The sequence below is a fragment of the Borostomias antarcticus genome (assembly GCF_949987555.1).
Source record: "Borostomias antarcticus genome assembly, chromosome: 16".
Lineage (NCBI taxonomy): Eukaryota > Metazoa > Chordata > Actinopteri > Stomiiformes > Stomiidae > Borostomias > Borostomias antarcticus.
Genome location: NC_140249.1, coordinates 9,238,543 through 9,262,546, shown reverse-complemented (window position 1 = coordinate 9,262,546; position 24,004 = coordinate 9,238,543). Strand labels below are relative to the sequence as shown.

General features: G+C 43.1%; 1 protein-coding gene across 2 annotated transcripts in view; it reads left to right on the top strand.

Annotated features, from left to right (window-relative positions):
- LOC311319301 (CAP-Gly domain-containing linker protein 4) overlaps positions 1-24,004 on the top strand; it is a 53,585-nt gene that overhangs the window by 25,856 nt on the left and 3,725 nt on the right. For both annotated transcript variants that reach the window (XM_084450817.1, XM_084450818.1), the window contains 6 exons: positions 777-1,025; positions 6,668-6,803; positions 7,200-7,331; positions 15,200-15,382; positions 16,985-17,119; positions 19,993-20,116. In XM_084450817.1, the coding sequence (XP_084306943.1) occupies positions 777-1,025; positions 6,668-6,803; positions 7,200-7,331; positions 15,200-15,382; positions 16,985-17,119; positions 19,993-20,116 (959 nt within the window). The remainder of the gene's footprint in view (positions 1-776; positions 1,026-6,667; positions 6,804-7,199; positions 7,332-15,199; positions 15,383-16,984; positions 17,120-19,992; positions 20,117-24,004) is intronic.

Sequence of the window (24,004 nt, the reverse complement as noted above, 5' to 3'; positions counted from 1 at the left end):
GTATTCACATATGTTAGTGCACACCATTGATGCGCACCAAAAGCGAAAGTGATAATTGCATATTCAATGTTAAAGCAAAACTTGTTTGGGTCCATATTAAAATTTTCATTTGTTCAATGTTGGCCCGCGACTTTGTTCAAGTTTTACATTTTGGCCCACTGTGTATTTGAGTTTGACACCCCTGCTCTAGCTGTTTTGCTGCTAATGCGAGTTTGAGTTTGCCTCAAACTCCTGAGAAACAACAGTTGAACCAACAGCATCAAAATAATTACAGGGATTGTCGTTGTAATGCTAGCTAACTGCTTTAGCCACCAACAGCTAACGTCAATGTTATGGAAGCTGCTGTCTTGAGCTTGTGAGCTAACTGGCTATCACGGTCTTGTAACTTTACAGCTTGCTATTAGCAGACAGCACCATAGTTGACAAAACCACACTTGTACATCATTAGAATTACAACAATTTATTTAGATATATGATATTTCAATCTTTCCATGATACTGGGTGCATCTACTTGCGTCCATGAATATCCGAAGTAATGACGTTCCATGTAGTGTCCGAAACCGCTTAATCATTCCCTATCTAGTTCTCTATATGGGGAACACTACATAGGGAATAAGGAGTGAATGAACAATTTCGAACACAGCTTATGTCTTATTGAATGACAGCAATAATGCATTGTAAAGAGTGATTCTCACTCTGTCTTTTGTCCCTTTTTTCCCCCAAAAGTTTTGGTAGTTCGTATTTGGAACCTGCATCGTTTCTATTTCCCTTTCCAGAACAACTGGGGTCAGTGCCCGGCAGACGTGGTGCCTGAGCCCCTCGACATGCCCCTGGAGATGGCAGACGCCGCCGCCCTCGCCAAGGAACTCCGGCTGCTCCTGAAAGAGGCTCTACCGAGGCCATGCGCCCCTCTACCCCTCCCCCTGCCAGCCCGCGCCCCTGGGGTCCTCTCTGACAAGGCCAGGGCCCAGCTCTCCGCCATGGGGATCCGACTGGCCGACCGCGTTACCATCGCTGGCCAAAAGGTACTGGCCAGTATGTGGGCAAGTGTGGAAACTTGATGCAGTGGTTAGACAATGTGCTTGGCAATTACACAGACCCCTGCTCAATTACAGACCTCTGCTCAGTGTAGACTGTAGACTGCCCCACAGTCTTCACTGTTTCACAATTAGCCTCAGTCTGATTCCTTCACCTCCTCCAAAGACACTCCCCTCTTCTTCCTATTCATCAATAAAATACTAAATCACAGTGGAATCCCATAGTCTTTGAGAATAGGAAATATAGAGGTTCAGAGGACGGGTATTAGTGCGGGGGTATGTGTTGTCTGTCCTTGAGGTTAAATGGGCTTGGCAGTAATAGCATTACCTATTACATAGCATTGTAAACTAACAATATTAGGCCTTGGCTGTGTACCATCTTTCTTCATGGAAACATGAACTCTGACCCTACTTGGTGGAGGACACTGCCTTTTAAGGGTCCACAGAAAACTTAACTTAAAAAAATCTGGAGTTGCATGCTTCACCATTCCTTGATTGATAGTGCACAATTTAACCAGATGTGTGTGTTTGTTTGCTCTGAGGAGGTAGTTGAAAGCTAAATGTTAAACTAACTAGGAAAACAAAGCTAGCTAACGGCCATCTTTGTTCCGAGCTGTTGTTGTCTGCTGTAACACGGTTACCTCATGGGTGACGTTGTTCTCCATTTCTCCCACCTCACCACTTCCCAAACAAATGGAGCACAGCATAAGACCTTTAGAGTTGCCTTGAAAAAAAAATCTAATGTCAGAATATGATGGGATAAAATACAAGTGGACATTGTGTTGTTTTTTATCCTTGTCTGTAGACTGCCCCACAATCTTCGCTCTTTCACAAATCTACATTCACAGATGCAACCCCCCCCCCACACACAAACAAATGCACATGCACCTTGACCCAGTCAGATGGGGCCCCCAAAAGAATTAGCCATTTAAAAGTTTCCGAGTTACACTGAGAGGGAAATCGCTGAGCATCAAACTCCACCGATTGGCTAATCAAAATCCTATTGTCTGTGGCACAGGTCCGCTCTTTGATTTCAATTTTCCCTTGAATTCCTTTGCGTCTTCCTTGCTCTCTTGGCCATGTGTTTCTGAATGTGTACATCGGGGAAGCTCTGAAAGCCGCTCTTCACCCTTACCGCATTCCAGAGTTCTCTGGAATGAAGAATCATTTTGCCTTTTCCTCCCAAGGATGGGGAGATGAGGAAGAGATGAAGCACGTATATTGGGGCCTCTTACCTCCATTCAGACAAGTTTATTCTAGGCACCTGTCGTGGATTTATTCTAATAATTAAGAAGAGTAGTCGAGAATGCTAAGGTTCATATTTGTACCCCGGCTATTTTTAGGGCCCGAGCACTGGCGGTGCGGTGCGAGGCCCTATTGAAATTGTAAGGATTATTATTTTCCTTCTCCTACCTTCTTCTTCTTCTCCTCAAACAAATGCCTTTTTGGCGGCCTAAACATCGATGAAAATGCCTGAAGCTTTGCAGATACGTCAGTCCTGGTTTGAGATTTCATGGATGACAGAAATGGGCGTGGCAAAACGGCTCAAGAGCGCCCCCTGGAAAATTTTAAATGGCGAGCCCCACCTTTCAGTTTGATGTAGGCGAATGAAATTCGGTGGGCAAATGTAGTTCATCGAGACATACTAAAATGTCTCTTGGAGCTATACCCAACATCCAACAGGAAGTCAGCCATTTTGCTTTTAATCTGCCATTTTTTCCTTGCTTTTACCATTTCCATGCCTCGTACTTTAACGAACTCCTCCTACAGATTCCATCCGATCAACTTCATATTCGGTCAGCTTCATTGTAAAGGAGTAGTAAAGGCAAAATGCATGTTTAGCCCTGTTTTAAGATTACTTATGATCATATACAATGGTTCAGATCAAAAAGTTGACAAAACTAGCACTTTTGAGAAAGTCTGATAATTGCTCTACCACTGTTTTGGTCATACAATGGATGTGGGTAGGCACCGTGAAAAATCATTCAAAAAACATTTTAAACTCTCAATTTCTGAACACATCTATGCGTCGGTATTGAGTCACACTTACAGCGGCACCTACTGGTGAAACAGGAAGTACTCATAACTCCTACATACGTTATCCGATTTACTCCAAATTGCTCAGGGTTGATGGAGGTCACATCCTGAACACATCTGTTTGTCAGCATTGAGTCATACTTATAGCGCCACCTACTGCTTACAGGAAGTCCTCATAACTCCTACATACATTATCCAGTTTACCCCAAATTGCTCACGCTTGATGAAGCTCGCGTCCTGAACACATCTGTAAGTCAGTCTTGAGTCATACTTATAGCGCCGCCTACAGGTCAAGCAGGAAGTCATCATAACTCCTACATACATTGTCCGATTTACACAACATTTCTCACGCTTCATCAAGGTACCGTCCTGAACACATCTACAGTATGCGTCAGTATTGAGTCACACTTAGAGCGCCACCTACTGGTGACAGAAAGTTTATCTCAGTACTGGACACTGAAATAGCACACCCTTTAATGGCGCCGCACCCCGACACGCGTGGGGTGCGAGGGCCCGCTCACTGCTGCTCGCAGCCCCAGTTTTTTTTTTTGCATTTCGTTTTATATGACCCTTATGTGTTTCTTGCACTTTGTCTCGATGCTTTTAATGTCTTATGTAAAGCACTTTGAATTGCCTTGTTGCTGAAATGTGCTACACAAATAGCCTTGCCTTGCCTTTGTTAGTCCATGCTGGTTACTTTTATTACAAATAGTTCACGAGCTTTGATTAAAGATAAGTTAATGTCATGATTATCTAATCTATGTCATGTCTGCAATTAACTTTGACACTTTACTTTCATTTGGAACTCATTTTACAGAAGAGAAAAAATCCAAACAAAAGTGTAGTTAATGTAATGGCCTTTTGCCAGTCATGCAAGCTAAATTGAATATTGTGAATATTGACTAGAGAAACTCATCTCAAAATCAGATAAATTAAGCAAAAAAGACATACCATGGAAATAAAAGTATGCACTGAATATCTCTACTCATACACGGTCATAAATCATAACCCAAAATCAAATTTGTGAAGATTTGGAAAAGCAGATCACACAGGGACATTTCAATATTGGAATAGTCTCAGTTTTCCTATCAAAGCTGATATGAAGAAAAGGTCAGTCACACTTTCACTTGAGTCCGTTTGGAAAACACACTTCCGATAAGAGACATAATTGTCCTTTAAAGAACACACTTAATTTCAACAGTCTCTTTGATACAGAATCCTGGCTGATCTTCCTTCTCGGGAGAAAAGTCACTTGTTGAAGAACACAGCAGGAGTCTATACAAGACAGTCACATCTGATCACCATTTCCCCATTGGGAAAGCAGGATGACAGGGAGAAACCATTCATTAAGTCAAAAACTTCCATGAATAGGTGGAACATGTTTTCTTCCAAACATTAAAATAAGACTTAAATTACTGTTGGCATTATTCCCTTGAAAACAAAGCAAAATGGAAACTGGATGTAAAATCAAAAAAATACATTCATTAGGAATAAAACACGGCAAGTGAGATTCTAAGAAACATGATATTTCCCCAAAATGTCTCATTAATAAAGAAATAAAAAATGAATAGAGTTGAGAATAAAAGAAAAGGATATCCAAAACCTTAAAATTCAACTTTTTAATTATAAGGGTATTAGACCCTTCAACTATGAATTGAAAGTAAGTGACAGTTGAAAGCTAATTAAACAGCTATTTCTTAAAGAGGCTATACTTTTCTAATCCAATAGAGCAGGGATCGGCAATAAGCGGCCCGCGGGCCAAAGTTGGCCCGCCAGCAATATCTGGCCCGCCAGATTATTTTGAGATGTCGTTTTTTTTTACACAATATCAGACCGACAGTCCCAAATAAAGGCTAGCTATATATTCAAGCTATAATTTCCAGAGAAATTACCACAACCTAAAAATAATGCTTATAGACAGTTTTAAGTTTATAGTTTATTAACAGTAACCGGCAGACAGTGAATTAACCAGCACGGGCAATAACGTGCTTGCTCACGTGAAAAACAAAAGTTGTCAGACAGCGCCTAGTGCTGAAATAGCAAACAAATAAAACATCAGTTCAGTAAGTCAAATGTATATGACTGTGATGGCCCGAACGGTAGGCTAAAATGCAATTAAACTGAAAGAAAAAAATAAGCTGAATCCGGACTTGATCGTGGACTGGAGTGCTTCAAGAAAGAAGCTCCTGAAACGACAGAGCAGATGCGCTATATTAGGTAGGCCTATACGAATTACAACGAGACATTCATTGTCTAAATTAAAAATACAATTGGGATTTTAAATAGAATAACAGGCTTAGTAGCCTACTCACTTAACTGGCGAAAGGAATGATCCCCGCAAATTGATTTCCAAACAACCTCCCTTGTCAGCGATGCGCTCAGAAGTGCGGAGTCTATGAGTGCCTTTTGGGTAGCATGCTCAATGTTCCCCTCCACCTATGTCTGCGAGGCCTCCTTTTCATCCATGAATGAGATAAAGACGCACGAAAGGAATCGACCGACACAAAAACCCGGAGAACTGTCTTCGGATTAAAGTGACGTCCATATATCACCAGACATCCGGAGAATAGTGACCGACGGGAGATGTCACTTTTCACACTAAGTGAGTAGGCTACTAAGCCTGTTATTGTTTTTAAAATCCCAGTTGTATTTTTAATTTAGATAATGAATGTCTCTCTTAGGCCTACCTAAGGTAGCGCATCTGCTCTGTCGTTTCAGGAGCTTTCATTATCAATATCATTATCAATTTATTTTTCACTATCAATTAATACAATTTACTGTTGATTTTGGTTCTGGCATGCCATGCAATGGCTTTGAAAAAATCTGGCCCAAGGCCAAACTTAATTGCAATAGAGTTTGTGGAGGCAAAGCAAGTTTTTTTTTCTTCTTCATTTCCCCTTTTGTTGCACTGGGGTAGATAGACAACTGTTACAGGACAAAGAAGCATTCTGACTGCAGATTATCTCCTGAGAAACAACAGGGCATTTTAGTGGTGGTAATAAAGTAATTAAGCTTTCTTTGTTCTTCCTGGAGGTAAGAATTTACAATGAGTACACTCTGAGAATGCATCATCAAACAGTCTCCAAACATTCCAGTTAATATTTGAGTCAACAACTCTAGGGCAGGGCAGAAATCACTCTCTGATCATGTGAGATTGTAGGACAATTGACAACACTCATAGTTCATTCACTATAGAAAACAAAAACATTATTTAAACTCTTCACTTAAACACACAACAAATATAATTGTGATATGGTCATGGAGAACAAAAAAGGAAAATCATGAAAAAAAAATTCAAAGGAGAGTGGTCTGAGGTCCTAAAGTAAAGGTGAGTTACATTCAAGAGGTGTCTTAAGAAATTACGTGCTTGATTTCTCTGTTTTTATAGTTTTTATTCTATTTTACACTATCTTTAATTTTTTATTATTTTACTTCCATTGCTTCTTTTAAATTTGTACTTACTGTGTTTTTATGATTCATGTTTTTGTCCTTCTCATTATATGCTACAGTAATTTGTATTAATGGTGGTACTGTATAAACATTGTTGACTCATACTGTGTGTGTGTGTGTCTCGTTCCCATGTGTGTGTTAAGGTGGGCACTCTGCGGTTCTGTGGCAGCACCGAGTTCTCAGGTGGTCTCTGGGCTGGCGTGGAACTCGACCAACCAGAGGGGAAGAATGACGGCTCTGTAGCGGGAGTCCAATACTTCACCTGCCGCCTCAAACACGGTCTGTTCCAGAACACCGGCCACTAAAATAAACACCTATCAATCCAAACATTCCGCACCACTATAGACTCCATCTATACCCTCTTTACAAAGAGATTAGGACTTGATTGAATAAAGAGTGAGTTTGACATGTCTAATGGCTGCCAGATCTGGTGCTGCTCCTTGCTGACCCTTTTGCTCGCCGCCTTTTCCAGTCCAAAGCATTCTCCTCCCTCCATGTCCTCCTCCTCCCACTCTCCTCCCTCCATGTCCTCCTTCTCCCACTCCCTCTCATTGTCTCTCTTTCTTCTCTCTCTTTCTTCCGCCATGTCTTATCTCCAATTTCTCGCTCGCTCTCACCCCCTCACTCTCTCCCCTCTGTTAACTTCTCCTCTCACACATTGCTTCTCCCCCACAGGGATTTTTGCTCCCTTGTCCAAGATTAGCAAAACCTTGGAGCGACGCAAAACCAACCCCCAGAAGAACTCCACGCCAGTACGCCCGCCTCGTCGCATCGACCTATCACACGTCACCTCCAAGATAAACACAGGTACACCGCTGTCTTAAAAAGATGTTGAAATGATTGTGCTGCTGCAATATGTGGAAAAACATATATATGTGTGTGTGTGTGTGTGTGTGTGTGTGTGTCGAACACTTCTGAAATGTGCTGCAGTGCATCTGGTGGAAACACAATCATTGTCTAGAATTGTCAACTCCAGCTGCGGTACGGTAGCCGGAACGCACCGGAACCGGAGTCAGTGGAATTAAGGGGTGAGGCGGTAGGCTCCGTTACGGTTTGGTCAGGTTTAAAAATCAGTTCCTATACGTCAGTAGTAATTCCCGCCGGAAATGCCTCTAACGAGTCTCTATGAGTGGTCAAAAGATTTCCCTCCTCGCGATTTCCGTTGCCTTTGACCGCCCTCGGGTCACCATCTCACGTGAGTCTGTAACACAGTGTAGCTGCACATCTCAGTCACCAGGCCTCGGCAGAAGGCCCTATAACCTCATTTGAGTTGTTTGAGTTTGACCAATCATAGCGTCGGGTAATATTTGCAAGCGGGAATGTCATTTCAACAGTCAGTCAGCAGTTGCCCAGCTCGCGACCGCAAAACGTACCTAGAACGTTCCCCCTCATCACTATGTCTGGCTGAGGATGGCTCTTGGAACACTGCTTGGCAAAGGTAACGTTAAACGGACTGGGGGAATGTGTAGCCTACAATTCACGTTGAGGTAGCTATACGTTACCAGGGTTTCCCAGTAAGTTAATGTCGGCAGCACAGTTTAGCTATGTTTCTACCGCCACAGTTTAATCAAATATGGAAAAGTATAATATCGACACCGCTAACTAACGTTATATGCTTTGCATCAGTGCACCCTGTTATTTCAAGCTGTCTCCCCTCACTCTAGCTGACAGCCTCGTTAGTTAGCTACACGTAGACTAGCCCCACTTGCTACGCGCACAACTTCTATCTCTGGCTAGCTACCAGTGTTTCCCAGTAGCTAACTTCTCTGGCTAGCTAGCGAATGTCTTACAATGGGAAACACTGGTTATGTAGGCTATGTGTTTGCAAGCTTAGCTACTAGCTTACTTATTCACTAGTCATGTAAGCAGGAAACCGGTGGCCTGTCCGCTCCGAGTAGGAAATGAGTCCTTACCCCAAGTGAAGGAGTTCAAGTATCTGGGGGTCTTGTTCACGAGTGAGGGAACCATGGAGAGGGAGCTTGGCCGGAGAATCGGAGCAGCTGGTGCAGTTCTGCAGTCGCTTTACCGCACTGTTGTGACGAAAAGAGAGCTGAGCCAAAAGGCAAAGCTCTCGATCTACCGGTCTATCTTCGTCACCACCCTCACCTATGGCCATGAAGGATGGGTCATGACCGAAAGAACGAGTTCACAGATACAAGCGGCCGAAATGAGTTTTCTCCGGAGGGAATGAAATGTTCCTCCCGCCACCTAAAAAGTGCCAGTCAAAGCAACAGCAAATGCAATGAAATATCAGCTAGGCATAGCCTAATCTAGCCTAGTATTTATGTAAGGTATGTAAAAACGGCAGTGATTGTAGTAGGAGAAGACAGGACCAGCACAGAGTTGAGGGAGAGGTGAGAGAGTAGAGGATAGAGGTTGTTGAGAGGAGAGCAGGAGAAGAGGAGAAGGAAGGGGACAGGACAGAGTGAAGATGAGATATTAGAAAGACAGTCTGATGATTTAGACTGCATGAGCATACAGTTAAGCATCAATGGGCATCAAACATATTTTTTTTGTAAATATAAAACATTATATTATTCTCACCACATAACTCAAAATTAAAGAAAGCATATTTCATGTAAAAAATGCTGTTTCAGTATACTTTTCGAATACTGTAGGCCTACGATTTTGTTATTTTCGTTCTTTAAAAGTCACCGGAATATAGGAAACTAACTCTGGGGGAGGGCCCCCAGACCCCCGCATTGGTATAGAAATCCTCCCTAATTTGGCAGTCTTGAGCTTGGCACCACCACACCAAGAGATCAATTCCACAGGAAACACTGAGTCAGCTATCCAAAATATACTATGTGTTATGTCCGTTTTGGGCAATACAACATGTACATGCGCTGAAAGGTTTTTTTCGCGATAAAGTGGTACTAAGAAACATTCTTCAGGGTTGGCAGGTCTGGGACCAGCAGCTCTCACCCTGGCGCACAAACACAAAGTGATGCTTTATTAGAGACCACACATCACCGGGGACACTGGACCAGCAGCTCTCACCCTGGCGCACAAACACACAGCAGTAATGCCGTTAGCTCTACAGTAGATCCAGTGCCTGAAACTCCCTAATACGCCTCCGCCACCTGAGACACAACTCTGATATGTATTCATTTGGGGGGTTGTGTTGACCGTCTTAGCTTTCCCATCCACTCACTCCTCTAGGGTTGGGGGGTGGGGGGATGGAGAACAGCGGGTAAAGTGATATCGGTGCAAAGACTGATCATCTCCGCTGACCATATTAACTGCCATGCCCGACGGTAAGGTTGCACCTCTGACATCCGTGATCCCCCCCTCCCCTCACCTCATCATACTGTTTACCTATCCATCAAACTCCGGAGGGAAAAGATCCACAGTCTCACTCACCCAATGATTGCAAAGTCCTTACAGCAACTTGGATAGCGTGCACTGTGTAATGCAATCACATACAGTAGATACTGGAAGCGGAAAATGATGATGATGATGATAATGATGATAATGATGAGGCTTCACAGCAGAATGACTTCTGCTTCTGGTTCTGGCATCGTCTGGAAGTGCCATTTCAATCCCTCACGGCTGCCACACAGCTCCAGGACTCTTGACGATATAACCCTTCAAATCAAATCAAACTTTATTTGTATAGCGCATTTCATACACAGAGGCAACACAATGCGCTTTACAGAGAACAATGGGGGTATGGACATAGATTTTTCAGAGGGAAGCAAAAAAGCAGTTCACCCAAAGGGAAAAAAAAAGTGAGCTGTAAAAATTCTTCCCTGACCTGTCTCAACGAGACGATCGAGCAAGCTCCTGGAAAATGTTTGTCTATTGTATTGGCTAAGAACTTCTACAGAGCAATAAACATGGGGAAAAAAGGGTGTGGGGGTTAGTGTTAATAGCATGCAGAGCCACATAAGCAACACACATTTTCACCAGAATCAGAATTATTCTATTGCCATTTGTACTTCATATACAGTACATAGGACTTTTTGCGACATTGTGGAGCCAACAACAACACAACAATGGATCAGTGCAAGGACAGGACAGGACAGGACACGACAATGCAAAAATACTAACAGTACAAAACTAGCCGTGCATTTGGCCTACAAAAGAGACAGTGCAGTACTCCGTATGCAAACATTTCGGGGGGCAGGGGAGGGAGTCAGAGGGGACCCTTGTTGATATGGCTGAGCACACCACAACGCCATGGCTGAGCACACCACAATGCCATGGCTGAGCACACCACAACGCCATGGCTGAGCACACCACAATGCCATGGCTGAGCACACCACAACGCCATGGCTGAGCACACCACAACGCCATGGCTGAGCACACCTCAACGCCATGGCTGAGCACACCACAACGCCATGGCTGAGCACACCTCAACGCCATGGCTGAGCACACCACAACGCCATGGCTGAGCACACCTCAACGCCATGGCTGAGCATACCACAACACCATGGCTGAGCACACCACAACGTTCAATGGATCAGTGTGTTTACCGTTGGAATTTGATAAAACTGTTTGTTCCGGTGCCGGGCCACTCCAAGCAAGGAGAAATTCAAAATGGTATAATTAGACCCACACTCAAGGAAACTATCTCGAAAAGAGAAATTTCCAAATTTCTGATGGAGTTCTCCATGGAGTTCAAATGGAGTATCTAAAGACATGCAGTAACTGAAGAAGGCAGGCAGCCGAAACGTCTATACTGTAGAGACACCTAGGTTTTTAGCCTGGCATTTGGTGTCAAGTGGCAGTGTTTTTAAATGTGCAGATAGTTTCTCTCTTTCAGCTTTTTCACCAATGATCAGTACCTCTGTTTTGTCTTGGTTTAGCTGGAGGAAATTATGTTACATCCATACATTTATATCCGTAATGCACTTTGCAAGGCAATCAATCGAGCTGTAATTACTGGGTGTTACAGAAATATAGATTTGGGTGTCATCTGCATAGCTGTGGTAGCTGATGTTGTGCCTCTTAATGACATTGCCACGAGATAGCATGTATAGGCTGAAAGGTAAGAGCCCTAGGATGGATCCACGATGCCCACAGGTCATACAAATCTTTTCTGAGCTGTGGTCACCGAGGGTGACAAAAAATGCTCGACCAGTCAGATCGGTCCTAACCCTTGCCCCGTTGCTTTTCATTCACACTACTACTGTATGAATATGTTGTGTGATCGAGACTTTGGAAAAGTGATCTCGGAAGTGATCATTGATGAGTTGCAAAGCTTTTCTAACACAAAAACGCTCATAAAGAGCTCTGGAAGTGCAAGAGTTCGGACTAACTTGGTGCATCCTTGAGGGAAATGCTCTTTATTCTCCAGTAGTTTGTTACGAGTTTTAATTTAATGTGCTGATGTAGTGTATAATTCCATGCCCTAGAGGGGCTGCTTGATTCAGACGTGACAGGAATACTAGACCTCGGAGTGTACTGTGGAATTCCATCAGCTACCTTGATTGATAGTCCAATTAAGCAGGCTTAATAACTAGCCCATAGACAGCCTGAATAACTAGGCAGCCATTTATCACAAGGCGTGTGTCTGCACATGCGTTTTGTCTGTGTGTGCCTGTTCGCTAGGGGTACTTTATGAGTGAGTCTTTTCCGCATCAGGTATATCAGGTATATAAGGCATGTCTTTCAGTCTTCATATTGACAACTTCAGTTCATCTGTGGAAGAGTCGGCTTGTTGTGGAATTATCCCGTCTCCCGAGAGGCAGACTCTAAGGAAAGCATGTTAACTGAGGCTCAAGCTCACAAGGCAATGTCACTTGATCCTTAAAGCTGCGGCCTTTACAGTAGTCTGTCACTTTTGAGTGTGTGGAGGGGAGTAGGTAGGACTGGGAGGTGTGCCAGAGGTCTGCACACAAAGGGCAGACAACAAAAAACGCTTGGAATTCAAGGTTTGAATGCCAAGAGAACATCTTTAACTAAGTGTTTTCCCTGATTCATCCAAATGGGCACTGCAATGGCAATTCATATTTATCCAAATTGACTTCAGGATTTTGAATCAGTCAGCTCTTTTTGTCATACTGTATTCTCCTTAATTGCATATCAATTGACTACTGTAATTTCATGCCATTTATCTTACAGATAAATTAGTTTCCTTACTGGTAGTTTTTATTGTTTGACTGGTCCAGCTTTGACAGACTCAGTACTGTAGTATATTCTCAAAAGAATATTAGGTTGCTATCACACCAGAAAGTCCGAACCAAGGACCAGACCAAATGAGTGAAGTTGCAACATTGTTGCAGGTTGTTTTGGTCTGGTTCGTAACACGTAAACAAATGTCACACGGTCGTTCAGTACATGTTGCTCATCTATTGGCTAGAAAAACGACGTAAAATCTATCATTAAATATATCATTAAATTAATGTTGAAAAACTGCATGGCAATAAACACATTCTGATTATAAAGCACAGGACATTTATCTTAAGCCGAATGTACACTGTGCGATAAAACCCACAATTCTGAGGTTGTAAGGTGGTTGTGGGTTGTCACAGACAATCGTAGCTCATTGTATGCTAAATCGGGACTCGCAAGTCGCACAGTGTGAGAAGGTGTACGATCTGCGATTAATTGCTACGACCTTCTACGACGAGGCTACGACCTCCCGACAAAATATCTGGCATGTCAGATATTTTCGTCGTAGATTGCAGGTCTGACAGAAATCGTAGGCACAACAGTGCTGTTCAGTGTAAGGCAAAGGTCTAACGGTAAAGATTAAAGAAGGCGCTCTCTTATTGTATGCTGGACGATGCTACGGTAATGCTGGTGTTGTCATGGATTTATTAGTTGGTGGGAAAAAATCCACCCAGTGGCATCTCTAATATAAGCGCAAAACTGTCTTAGCTAGCTCAATCTTGTTTTTATTAAGTGCTGAAAAAAAAAAAATCCATCAACAAATTTAGCTACTACAAACGTGAATTTCACATTATAGCTAGCTCAGTAAAAATGGCGGCACGTCAGAAAGACATTTGATTACTGTAGTCCAGTTTAAAAAATGTTTGGCATATATCACTAGCAACATCAACCTCCAAACTTCAAAGGCTTCAAAATTCACAAAACCTCTTCAATGATAATTATGCTTTTAACTTTTAGAACAAAACTATTATGTGAGTCTCTGTTAAATTTCTGCACTTTTTGCAAATCCCATTCATTTTTCCCATAAGAATTTTGGACAAATGGCAGCGATGCTAACTTTAAAGCCTATAAAGTGACATCAGATCTGACCACTCTGTTGCCAATAGCTGGTATAAACTACCTGCAACTTGACATTGACTAGACATCATCAGACATGATGCGCTCATGGATTAGGTGCATTGATTCTGCTCGTGTTGGTTCCCAGAGTTCCTATCTATCCCATCACCAATACACAGTTCATCTTATCTTGATTTATAGTAGTATGTGTGCACAGCTGGCTTGTTCTGTAAGGGCTCTGTGGCAGCTCCCCTCAGGGCCCTGTGTGCTTCTCTCAACTTTAGTAACGCAGAGCCTCCGCACACTCCGCCTTTAATGAGTGGTTGTCTTGTTGTCTTGTCCTTCACTCTTCTGTCAGGCCTTCTGATGCTTAGGAACATTGTTCACCATGCTGGAAAGACATAAGCTACACCTCATTTGGAAGACACAATTCGGAAGATAAACAAGGCTTAATACTGAACTCATCCATTGCATCCCAAGACGGACAGAACAGCTGTGCACACTTTCAAAGCTATGCACACTTTCAAATCTAAATTAATCATGACTAAAGGATATCTTAGTTTGATAGGCCTGTGAGATGTCACTTACGCACATTAATTAATTTGATGAAATTTGATCAATTTGACCAATTTATTGACAGAATCAACAGCTGACACAGATACATACTATATACCATTTTGTAAGAGTTTTTTTTTTTGCATAGTACAATTTACTTATTTTGTCTCTCAAATCTACAGTAGGTTCAGTAGGTACAAATCAATTTGTAGCAAAATCCTTCCCCTAGCAGTTTGGCATGGGTTTAATCAATTACCCTCTCTAAGTTCACTAATTAATGAACTGGTAAATGCTGGCCTGTGAAGGTAGCTGTAAAAGTTAAAGCTTAAAGAGGTCTTACCTTCAAATGGATACTTAAAGGCCAAATTGAATAACTTGTCCCCAATTTAATTCATACAAGTTGGGGGAATGAGAATTTTGGCCCTGTGTTAGACCCTCAGCACTCAGGACAAGGCAAGAGACGGACCACCTCATCGCCACCTAAGACTGACACGATGCTAATCTTTGGAAGTAGACTCTCCCACGTTATGTGGTGCACAGGTCCCAGGGAATGAGTTCCAAGGTGATCTTTGGAGCAATAGAGCGTTCAGTATTAATACAGTAGGCACACCTTCTGTGCTGTGTGTGATTTAGGGTGCATGCCAGCGAAAGGAGTGTGCATCAGTCCCATCCACCTTGGAAGCTTGATGCACTGTGTGGTGAACGTGGTCTGCCAGGACTGATTTACAGTACAATTCTTCAAAGTCTTGTTTCAGTCTTTGGACCATTAAGCTGTAGCTGTAGTTCTGTACTGTAATTTCCCCTCGGGGATCAATAAAGTACTACCTACCCCCTTAGAGTACCTACTACCTAATTCTTGCTGTTATCCTTTTTGTCTACTTTTTGTTGATATGAAAAATGTCTTTGTTCACTGACTCTTTTTTTCCCTATCCTGATCTCCTCAGGTGCTCTCTCTCGCTCCCCCTCTTCGTCCTCCTCCTCTCTTGACTCCCGGCACGAACCGAACGCACGACCACGGCCATTGCCACGACAACGACCTCCTGCAAGGCCACGGCGGGAGCGGGTTCCTTCCGGCTCCAGGGCCACGCCCCCTCCTACTCGGCCGTCTCCCAGCTCAACCCTCACAGGTCCCAATCCTTTCTTTTCTTTCACATTCAAATGAAGTACATGTGTAACCAAGTTGAATTGGTTAAACAGGCCGGCCGTGTTTGGGCGGCTCGTGCACCCGCCCTGGGATTCAGATCCGCTCCATAATTGACTGGGTTCTAAGGTGGCACATGCTACATTCCTCCACCAAGTAACATGAAAATCCTGTAATCTTGTAATCCTGCAGACAAACAAACGCGCACAACGCCACCGAAAACATTACCTCTTGCCCTGCACTGTCGCTGGGGCGGAGGTATAATTCACCACTCTCTTACTTCCAATGAAAATGCTGTTCAACAAAATATAAGAAGGTTAAAAAAACTCTCTCCTAACCCTAAATCTCCTAACTCTCTGAATTCCATAACACATTGCTCACTGAGGAGCAGAGGAAGCAGCCTCAGGGATATGAACAGATCTTGGCTTGCTCTTCGGTGTGCCGTGAGACAACAGTCTACTACAGTATTGAGCCTGCACCACCACAGTCTACTACAGTATTGAGCCTGCACCACCACAGTCTACTACAGTATTGAGCCTGTACCACCACAGTCTACTACAGTATTGAGCCTGCACCACCACAGTCTACTACAGTATTGAGCCTGCAAGACCACAGTCTACTACAGTATTGAGCCTGTACCACCACAGTCTACTACAGTATTGAGCCTGTACCACCACAGTCTACTACAGTATTGAGCCTGCACCACCACAGTCTACTACAGTATTGAGCCTGCAAGACCACAGTCTACTACAGTATTGAGCCTGTACCACCACAGTCTACTACAGTATTGAGCCTGCAAGACCACAGTCTACTACAGTATTGAGCCTGTACCACCACAGTCTACTACAGTATTGAGCCTGCAAGACCACAGTCTACTACAGTATTGAGCCTGTACCACCACAGTCTACTACAGTATTGAGCCTGCACCACCACAGTCTACTACAGTATTGAGCCTGCATCACCACAGTCTACTACAGTATTGAGCCTGATCCTGCATCACCACAGTCTACTACAGTATTGAGCCTGCATCACCACAGTCTACTACAGTATTGAGCCTGCAAGACCACAGTCTACTACAGTATTGAGCCTGCAAGACCACAGTCTACTACAGTATTGAGCCTGTACCACCACAGTCTACTACAGTATTGAGCCTGTACCACCACAGTCTACTACAGTATTGAGCCTGCAAGACCACAGTCTACTACAGTATTGAGCCTGCACCACCACAGTCTACTACAGTATTGAGCCTGCAAGACCACAGTCTACTACAGTATTGAGCCTGCAAGACCACAGTCTACTACAGTATTGAGCCTGCAAGACCACAGTCTACTACAGTATTGAGCCTGCATCACCACAGTCTACTACAGTATTGCTAATAATGGTGGTATACTGTATACTAACTGAAGACTTTTGATGAAGGCTGCAATGAAACCAGAATACGCCAAAGTAATGTTTACTTGATATATCTGCATAGTATAGATAATGATGAATAAGGAAGATGAAAAAGTCTGTGTTTCTACATGGTGTATACAAGGCAGATAATGTCAGTAAAAAGCACTAATATCAGCTGCTCTCCATCCTCTCTCAGAAGCGCGGAGCCGGACCCCCTCAGCCAGCAGCTCGGTGTGCGAGGGGCCCGAGGTACGCCTGGGGGAGAGGGTACTGGTGGTGGGCCAGAGAACCGGGGTGGTCCGCTTCTACGGCAAGACCAACTTCGCTCCAGGTTAGTTGGCCTCTATGCACAGGACCACAGTTTACTTCAGGATCCCTGCGTTTGTAACTTTTGACAAATTCGAACATATTTAGCAGGCTTTGTGAAGCCTTACTCACAATAGAAAGCATCCACATTGCATTTTGGAGGCTATTGGACTCTTTAAAGGAAGGTACTTTAATCGATAGGCCTACAAGTTAAGCAAGTACACCATTTTGAGTAGAGCCCTAAAGTTACATACATCATTATGTTCCAGGTGGTTCATATCTGATGCACTACTGCAACATAAGGCCCTTAATGTATACACCACAATATACTGAACTGTTAGCATAGGTTCAGAGGTTTACTGAGTTCAGTTGCAACACTCAGCAGTGTGTCTCAGAGGTTAAAAGCTTAGCTTAAAGGAGAATTCAAGTCTATGATTCTGTAGCCTCTAAACACATGTAATATGTGTCTTGTTTACAATGAACTTAAACCAAATCAGAAATTGTTATTTTTAGTAATAAGTTTGATAAACTGAATGTGGTTACAGACGCTGTTATTTTGAAAGACTCAATTGACCAGCATGCATTGCATGAAACTGAGCTATCGGGAGGTGGTGAACGGTGTCAGAATTTGGCAGAACAGCGATATCCATTATTATCTCAATAGCTATATTTGCTATTGAAGAAAAACACCACCAATGACAAAATACTGAGCAATTTGTGGAATCAAGGATTTACCTGCACTGGATTGCTCTTATACTGTAGCTCCTTTCTACCTGAATGAATAAGGCGCTTAACAATGGCCTCTCATTCACCCCAGTGGCGGTAGATGCCATGAAAGGCACTAGGCTGCTCTCTGGGAACAATTTAGGGTTCAGTGTCTTGCCCAAGAATACTTCGACATATGGACAGAAGGAGCCGGGGATCGAACCGCCGACCCTACGATCACTTTACCACCCCCTGAGCCACAGCTACACCTACTGTAATAATTAAACACACTACAATATGTAGTATTTGAATCATTTAAACTATTCTATATTGCTATGATACATTGAGAATGATCAGACAATGAGGACCTCTGTCAAAATCACATTTTTGTGGCCAGTGTTTGGTTCTGTTAGAGCAATTTCTCAAATGCAGTGCTGGGTTGACACCTCAGTTTTAGAAAGAAAAGAAAATGCAGTGTGTGCTGTGCTAATATTCAATCAGCAGCATGGAACAATCTTCTATGGCGTGAGGGAGTAACGTTACCCAATCTGCTCCAAGCAGGATCCAGTCATCGGACATACTGTCAAATGAATTTACCCTGACAGCATAAGTTAGATACACTATTGTCAGGGCTTTGGGATTACTGTATACTGTACCCATATTCAATACTCAGGTTCAGTATACTTCTTTATGAAGTATCCATCCATATCAAAAATATGTGTGTCTAGTACCGTGTCTAGTACCGTATTTACCTGAATATAACACCACCCTGATTATAAGACCTTTTTAAAGACAAATTTTTTGAAAAAGGCTTTTAGAGGACCAAATATTGTTTTTATAAAGAAAATCATTTTATTTCAAATAATGATAATAAAAACACATTGAATAAGGTAGGTTGTTATTCTCTTCTATGAAAATAAACGATAGTCTATTTGGTAGGATATTTCTAATACCAATTTCTGGTAGGCTATCCCTCTCAGAGTGAAAAAACAACCATGTAGCCTATCTGACGCAGGCTCAATGTGCTGATAAACAAGGAAGTCCCAGTTGACTCGAATGTTAAAACTTTATTGAGAAAAATACCTGGGGCGCCCCAGTAGCTCAATGGGTTGGGGTGCGTACCATATAAAGACTAGTCCTTACCGCAGTGGCGTGGGTTTGAATCTGGCACACGCCCTTTGCTGCATGTCTTTCCCTCTCTCTCTCTCTCTCTCTCTCTCTCTCTCTCTCTCTCTCTCTCTCTCTCTCTCTCTTTCTCTCTCTCTCCCAGCTTTCCTGTCTGTCCTTACACTGTCCTTTCCTAATAAAGCAGAAATGTATTTAAAGAAAAAGAAAAAAGAGAAAAATACCTTAAGCTACCTTCAAGGACCGAAATGGTGAAAATAATAGGCAGAATCCAATATTGCAATGACAAACTCATGATAAGCAGACTGTCTTTTCCAAGGTGAAAACAAAAATATGCCTTGGCAGTAAATGCTCTGTCTGTTTTTATGGCCATGTCCCCATCTGGGTTTATTGACAGTTTCTCAGTGAATGTCCCACTCAGGAGCACACGGGGGATGACGGGGTTTCATAGCAGCCACAACCTTAATGGTGGTGCTGGGCATCGGATCCAGCATTGGTGATAGGAGAAAGGGTAGAATGTCCGCACATTCTGTGTCTGACGAACACACACCGACCTCGCCGGTCCAAACGTGCATTTTTCCAGATTGTGGGTGTTCTCTTGATTTTTCCAGGATGGTGTTTCTTACAGTACCTATGGTTACGGAGAGGTAATACCGAGTTTTTAGTTAGAAGTTCAAGTTTAGTTAGTTAGAAGTTAAACATAGTGAGCATCTCTAAGGATAGTGAGCATTCCTAGTGGGTGATTGTAGGTTAAATTAGAAGCACTGTATCTACTTTGGTTCTAGGTTATTTCACATTGACACTATGTTTCCTGTGCAATTATGTTTGTTCCTACAGTTTATTCAAGAGATGGAGTCAAGACTAGAACTCTCGAGATCTTTCTCTGGAAAAAATTACCCAGAGGGCTCTTGGTCTTTAGAGGAGACCTGAGACCCAGACTAGTGTTTATGTGGTTTTGAGACCAAGACCCCAAGATCAACTGCACACAAGATCCATAGTCTCTTAGCACTACTTTGGCCCACTTCTGTCTGTCTGTCTGTCTGTCCTTCTCTGTCCGTCCGCCTCCAGGGTTCTGGCTGGGGATCGAGCTGGACAAGCCCAGTGGGAAGAATGACGGGTCGGTGGGAGGGGTGCGCTACTTCAGCTGCCTGCCCAAGCACGGGGTGTTCGCCCCCCCCTCGCGCGTCCAGAGGTGGGTACAGGCCCGTGTTCCCCCCCCCAGAGGTGGGTACAGGCCCGTGTCCCCCCCCCCAGAGGTGGGTACAGGCCCGTGTTCCCCCCCCCAGAGGTGGGTACAGACCCGTGTTCCCCCCCTTGCGCGTCCAGGCCCATGTTCGCCCCCCCCCCCCAGAGGTGGGTACAGGCTCCTGCGCTTCTCTACAGCACCATGACAATGTTAACACCCTGAAAAATATTCTCAATGCTTTCTCCAAATTCTGAAATGGCGTTCCTCCTGATTAAAAACACGAAGAAGAAAAAAACGCCAAAACACATCTGGTGAACGGTGCTCGGGGTAGCATTTCATTACGTTCATCAATTTCACCGTGGCACTAACGAGCTGCCATGACAGTGTCATTTGTGGAAGCGATGATGTGTGTGTTTTCACTGCTCACACTCTCTCAATATGTGTGATTACTTTAGCTAAATCCAGAGCCAGGGCCTCAGGGTCTGTGGAACAGACCTCAGTCAGATTTCATGTTGTAGCCAGTTGTGTATCCGGCCCCAGATTCCCTGACGAGCTGTGTTGATGTTGAGTAAGTAGCTGATGTTTTGAAGGAAAGCCATCGCATTCACTTTGGGTGCATTTACACCTGTACTTTTATGTGGTTTAGCAAGATCAGATTGCAATCTGATCACCAAAAAAGCATTTTAATGCCAGGTGTAAACAGGGTCTTAGGCCACCCAGCTAAACAGAGACCCCGTTTACACCTGGCATTAAAATGTGTTTTTGGTGATCAGATTGCAATCTGATCGTGCTAAACCACATGAAAGTACAGGTGTTAATGTGCCCTTTGATTTGTTGGTCACGCTGATTGACAGATGGTGGGTTAACTGCCCTATGGAGTGTGCGTATTTACCAGTACAGTACAGCTATGAATTTAGATGTGAATGGCACAACATTTGTTTTCCAGCACAGAAGGGTTATGAACCCTGTGTTAGACAGTCAAAGGACATCTGCCAGAGACCGTGTATCTAAATTAAGACTGTTGTTTCATGGATAATTACGTCCCCGGCGACAGTGCAGGGCGGCAGGTAATGTTTTCGGTGGCGTATATTTCCTGGTTTGTTTGTCCGTTGGTTCGTTAGCATGATTACGTGTGAAACTCGGTGGAGGGGTGTAGAATGGGCCAACTTAGAAGCCATTACATTTTGGAGCAGATCCAAATCACAGGGTGGGTCCACGAATGAAAACAAAACTTTAAGTCGCACTGAAACGGACGTTTGAGATCATCTAACTTCCATAGTTTGACGTATTTCCGACGCAGACAAGCTATGAGGGTGGGACATATGTTTAGAGGAATTTGATTGGAACATTGACAAGTGGACGGGTTTTAAGAACTTTAGACAGATTCGATAGAAGGATAGCGTTTATTGACGGGTGGATGTTGTGAGATTATTGGTCTAAAATCTAAGGTACCTGTTGTCGTCATTGCACGTGACCTACCGTTTTCCAGGAAGTAAGAAATTATATACTTTGATATAAGATTACAACAAAAGTAGAATTTTGATTTTTTTTTGGCATACATCGTTGAATAGGTGAACACTATGACCAATTATGTGAACCAAAATGGGACAGAATGCTTTTTTCATTTCAGTGCGACTTTAAGAGCGAAGCCTCTCCCCATGTGGGGGCGCTAGAGACACGGGGTTTGGACTGGCATTAAGCTTTCCACCTAACAAATGCAGCGATACCAAATATGTCCTGTTTGCACACAGGTGCTCGCACTAGGGCATTAACGACTTCAGATTTTTTCGGGTCGACTTATCTATCAATAAAGTCGAAGTCGAGTCGACAAGTCGTGTGATGACGTCATCACACTTACACATCGGAGGAATAGCCTAGCCTACATAGATACAGCAACAACAACAACAAAACACCATACAGCAACAACAACAACAAAACACCATACAACAACAACAAAACACCATACAGCAGCCGTCCAACAATGAATTTTTATTGAAGATCTCAACATGAACAATGTAAAGTGCAGAATGATGCCTCACTACAATACAGTTTAAATTAAGTTAGGCCTTTATAAAAGACATTTGACCCGAAACAAAATTAAATTTAAGTGCACAACAGAAAGTGGGTAAAGCTAAAACATGTGAGTCCACAACATATAGTGATTAACAAAAGGGAATGAGTTGGACCTGGAACACAGGGCAGTGCACAGAATCAACATCAACATGCAATACTAATTAAATTAAAAACTCACCAGCACGCATCAGTCCAGGTACAGAAACACAGAGAGAGAGAGAGAGAGGGGGAAAAAAACACGACTTGTCAACTCCTCCCTGGGGGAGTCCACTTGTGCTACTGATGTTGACAAGTCGACTTTTCTGTTAATGCCCTAGGGCGCACCGAGCCACAATGCATCATGGGTAGAGGGGCTGGGCTGGACTATTATCCACCCAGGGTTTAGGTTCTCAGGTCACCCCACCTATCTGGAGAGGAGAGTTGGCTGGTGAAGTGACTCGTCAAATAAAGCTGAAGATGCTAGTTTCATAAGCTGCAATTTTCTTTTGGGGAAAACGTGTTTATTTGTTTGCACAACAGGGATGCCTTTGCATGTACTTTGAATCACTTATGATGGGCTTGATACATTGTGTTATTTTTATTTAAAAAGGTTTTACAAAAATGTTTTTGCATATTCTCCATATAACAGCAATCAACTTATTTTGACAGTTTTGATGAATTCAGAGCAGTGAGGAGACATTCCAAAGATATGGTAATGGTAAGGTAGACAGACAGACAGACAGACAGACAGACAGACAGACAGACAGACAGACAGACAGACAGATAGATAGATAGATAGATAGATAGATAGATAGGTAGATAGATAGATAGATAGATAGATATAGACTTATGTCAAAAACACACAGAGGTAGGTGTCGGTGAGAACAACAGTGAGAAATGAGATATCCCTCTAAATCTGTCTGAAAAACGATGCATGCAGATTGTTTCAAGTGTTAAGCCAGTACAGTATGTTGTGTAAGTACAGGTATCTGATATGGGTCACTTTTAAAAGTATATGTAAGCAGGCGGTCAAAAAAATGTCATCTGGGCATCAAGACCTGCAGTGTAAATGTGGCCTAAGTGGATTCCATTCAAGCTTCCTTGCTCAAGCTTCCTTGTTTGGAAGAAGAATGTTCCTCACCATCAGTCTTTGTTCATTTCTTCCCGGCGGTGGATTTGATTATTATGCCTGCGCATCAGAAATGGCCAACAAAACTTGAATTTCATCCTTTCACATTGACCGTATATTTACCCATCGCAGTGCAATAGTTGGAATTGTTCCCACTGCACAATACTCTAATTGACCTAGTAGTCTTGAAGTAAATGGAAAAAAGCACATTCCAGCTGAGAATTATTATATTACCACAGATTAGATGGGTTTGTACAGTATCTTCAGACAAAGTGTTGACTCAACAGCCATGGGAAATGGCAAGCGGGCTATTTTTATAGATTACTTCCTTAATCCTTCCGATATGGAAAAGCAGACAACGGCATACATATTCACCAGCGAGAGAGGAGAGCAGCCAAGAAGAGGGAGAATGTGTTATTTGTACAAGGCCTTGTGATAGTATTACTTAGCACAGAGGTGGGGACAGGATTAAGGCCACGTGGTTAGGATAGGATGTTGATAGGAGCCTATGATATGACTGAATCAACCTAGCAACTGGAAGCTGTGTTGATAGGACACGACGGGTTAGGAGACAGCTGCAGTAGTGCTAGGATAGTAGGGTATTTGGCTAGTTGAATCAACCATAAACTGCTATTGGGAGAATAGCGGCTCACTCTGGGGTTTGGTAACATAATTGACAACATAATATAAACCTAAATAGAAGTTTCCGGCTC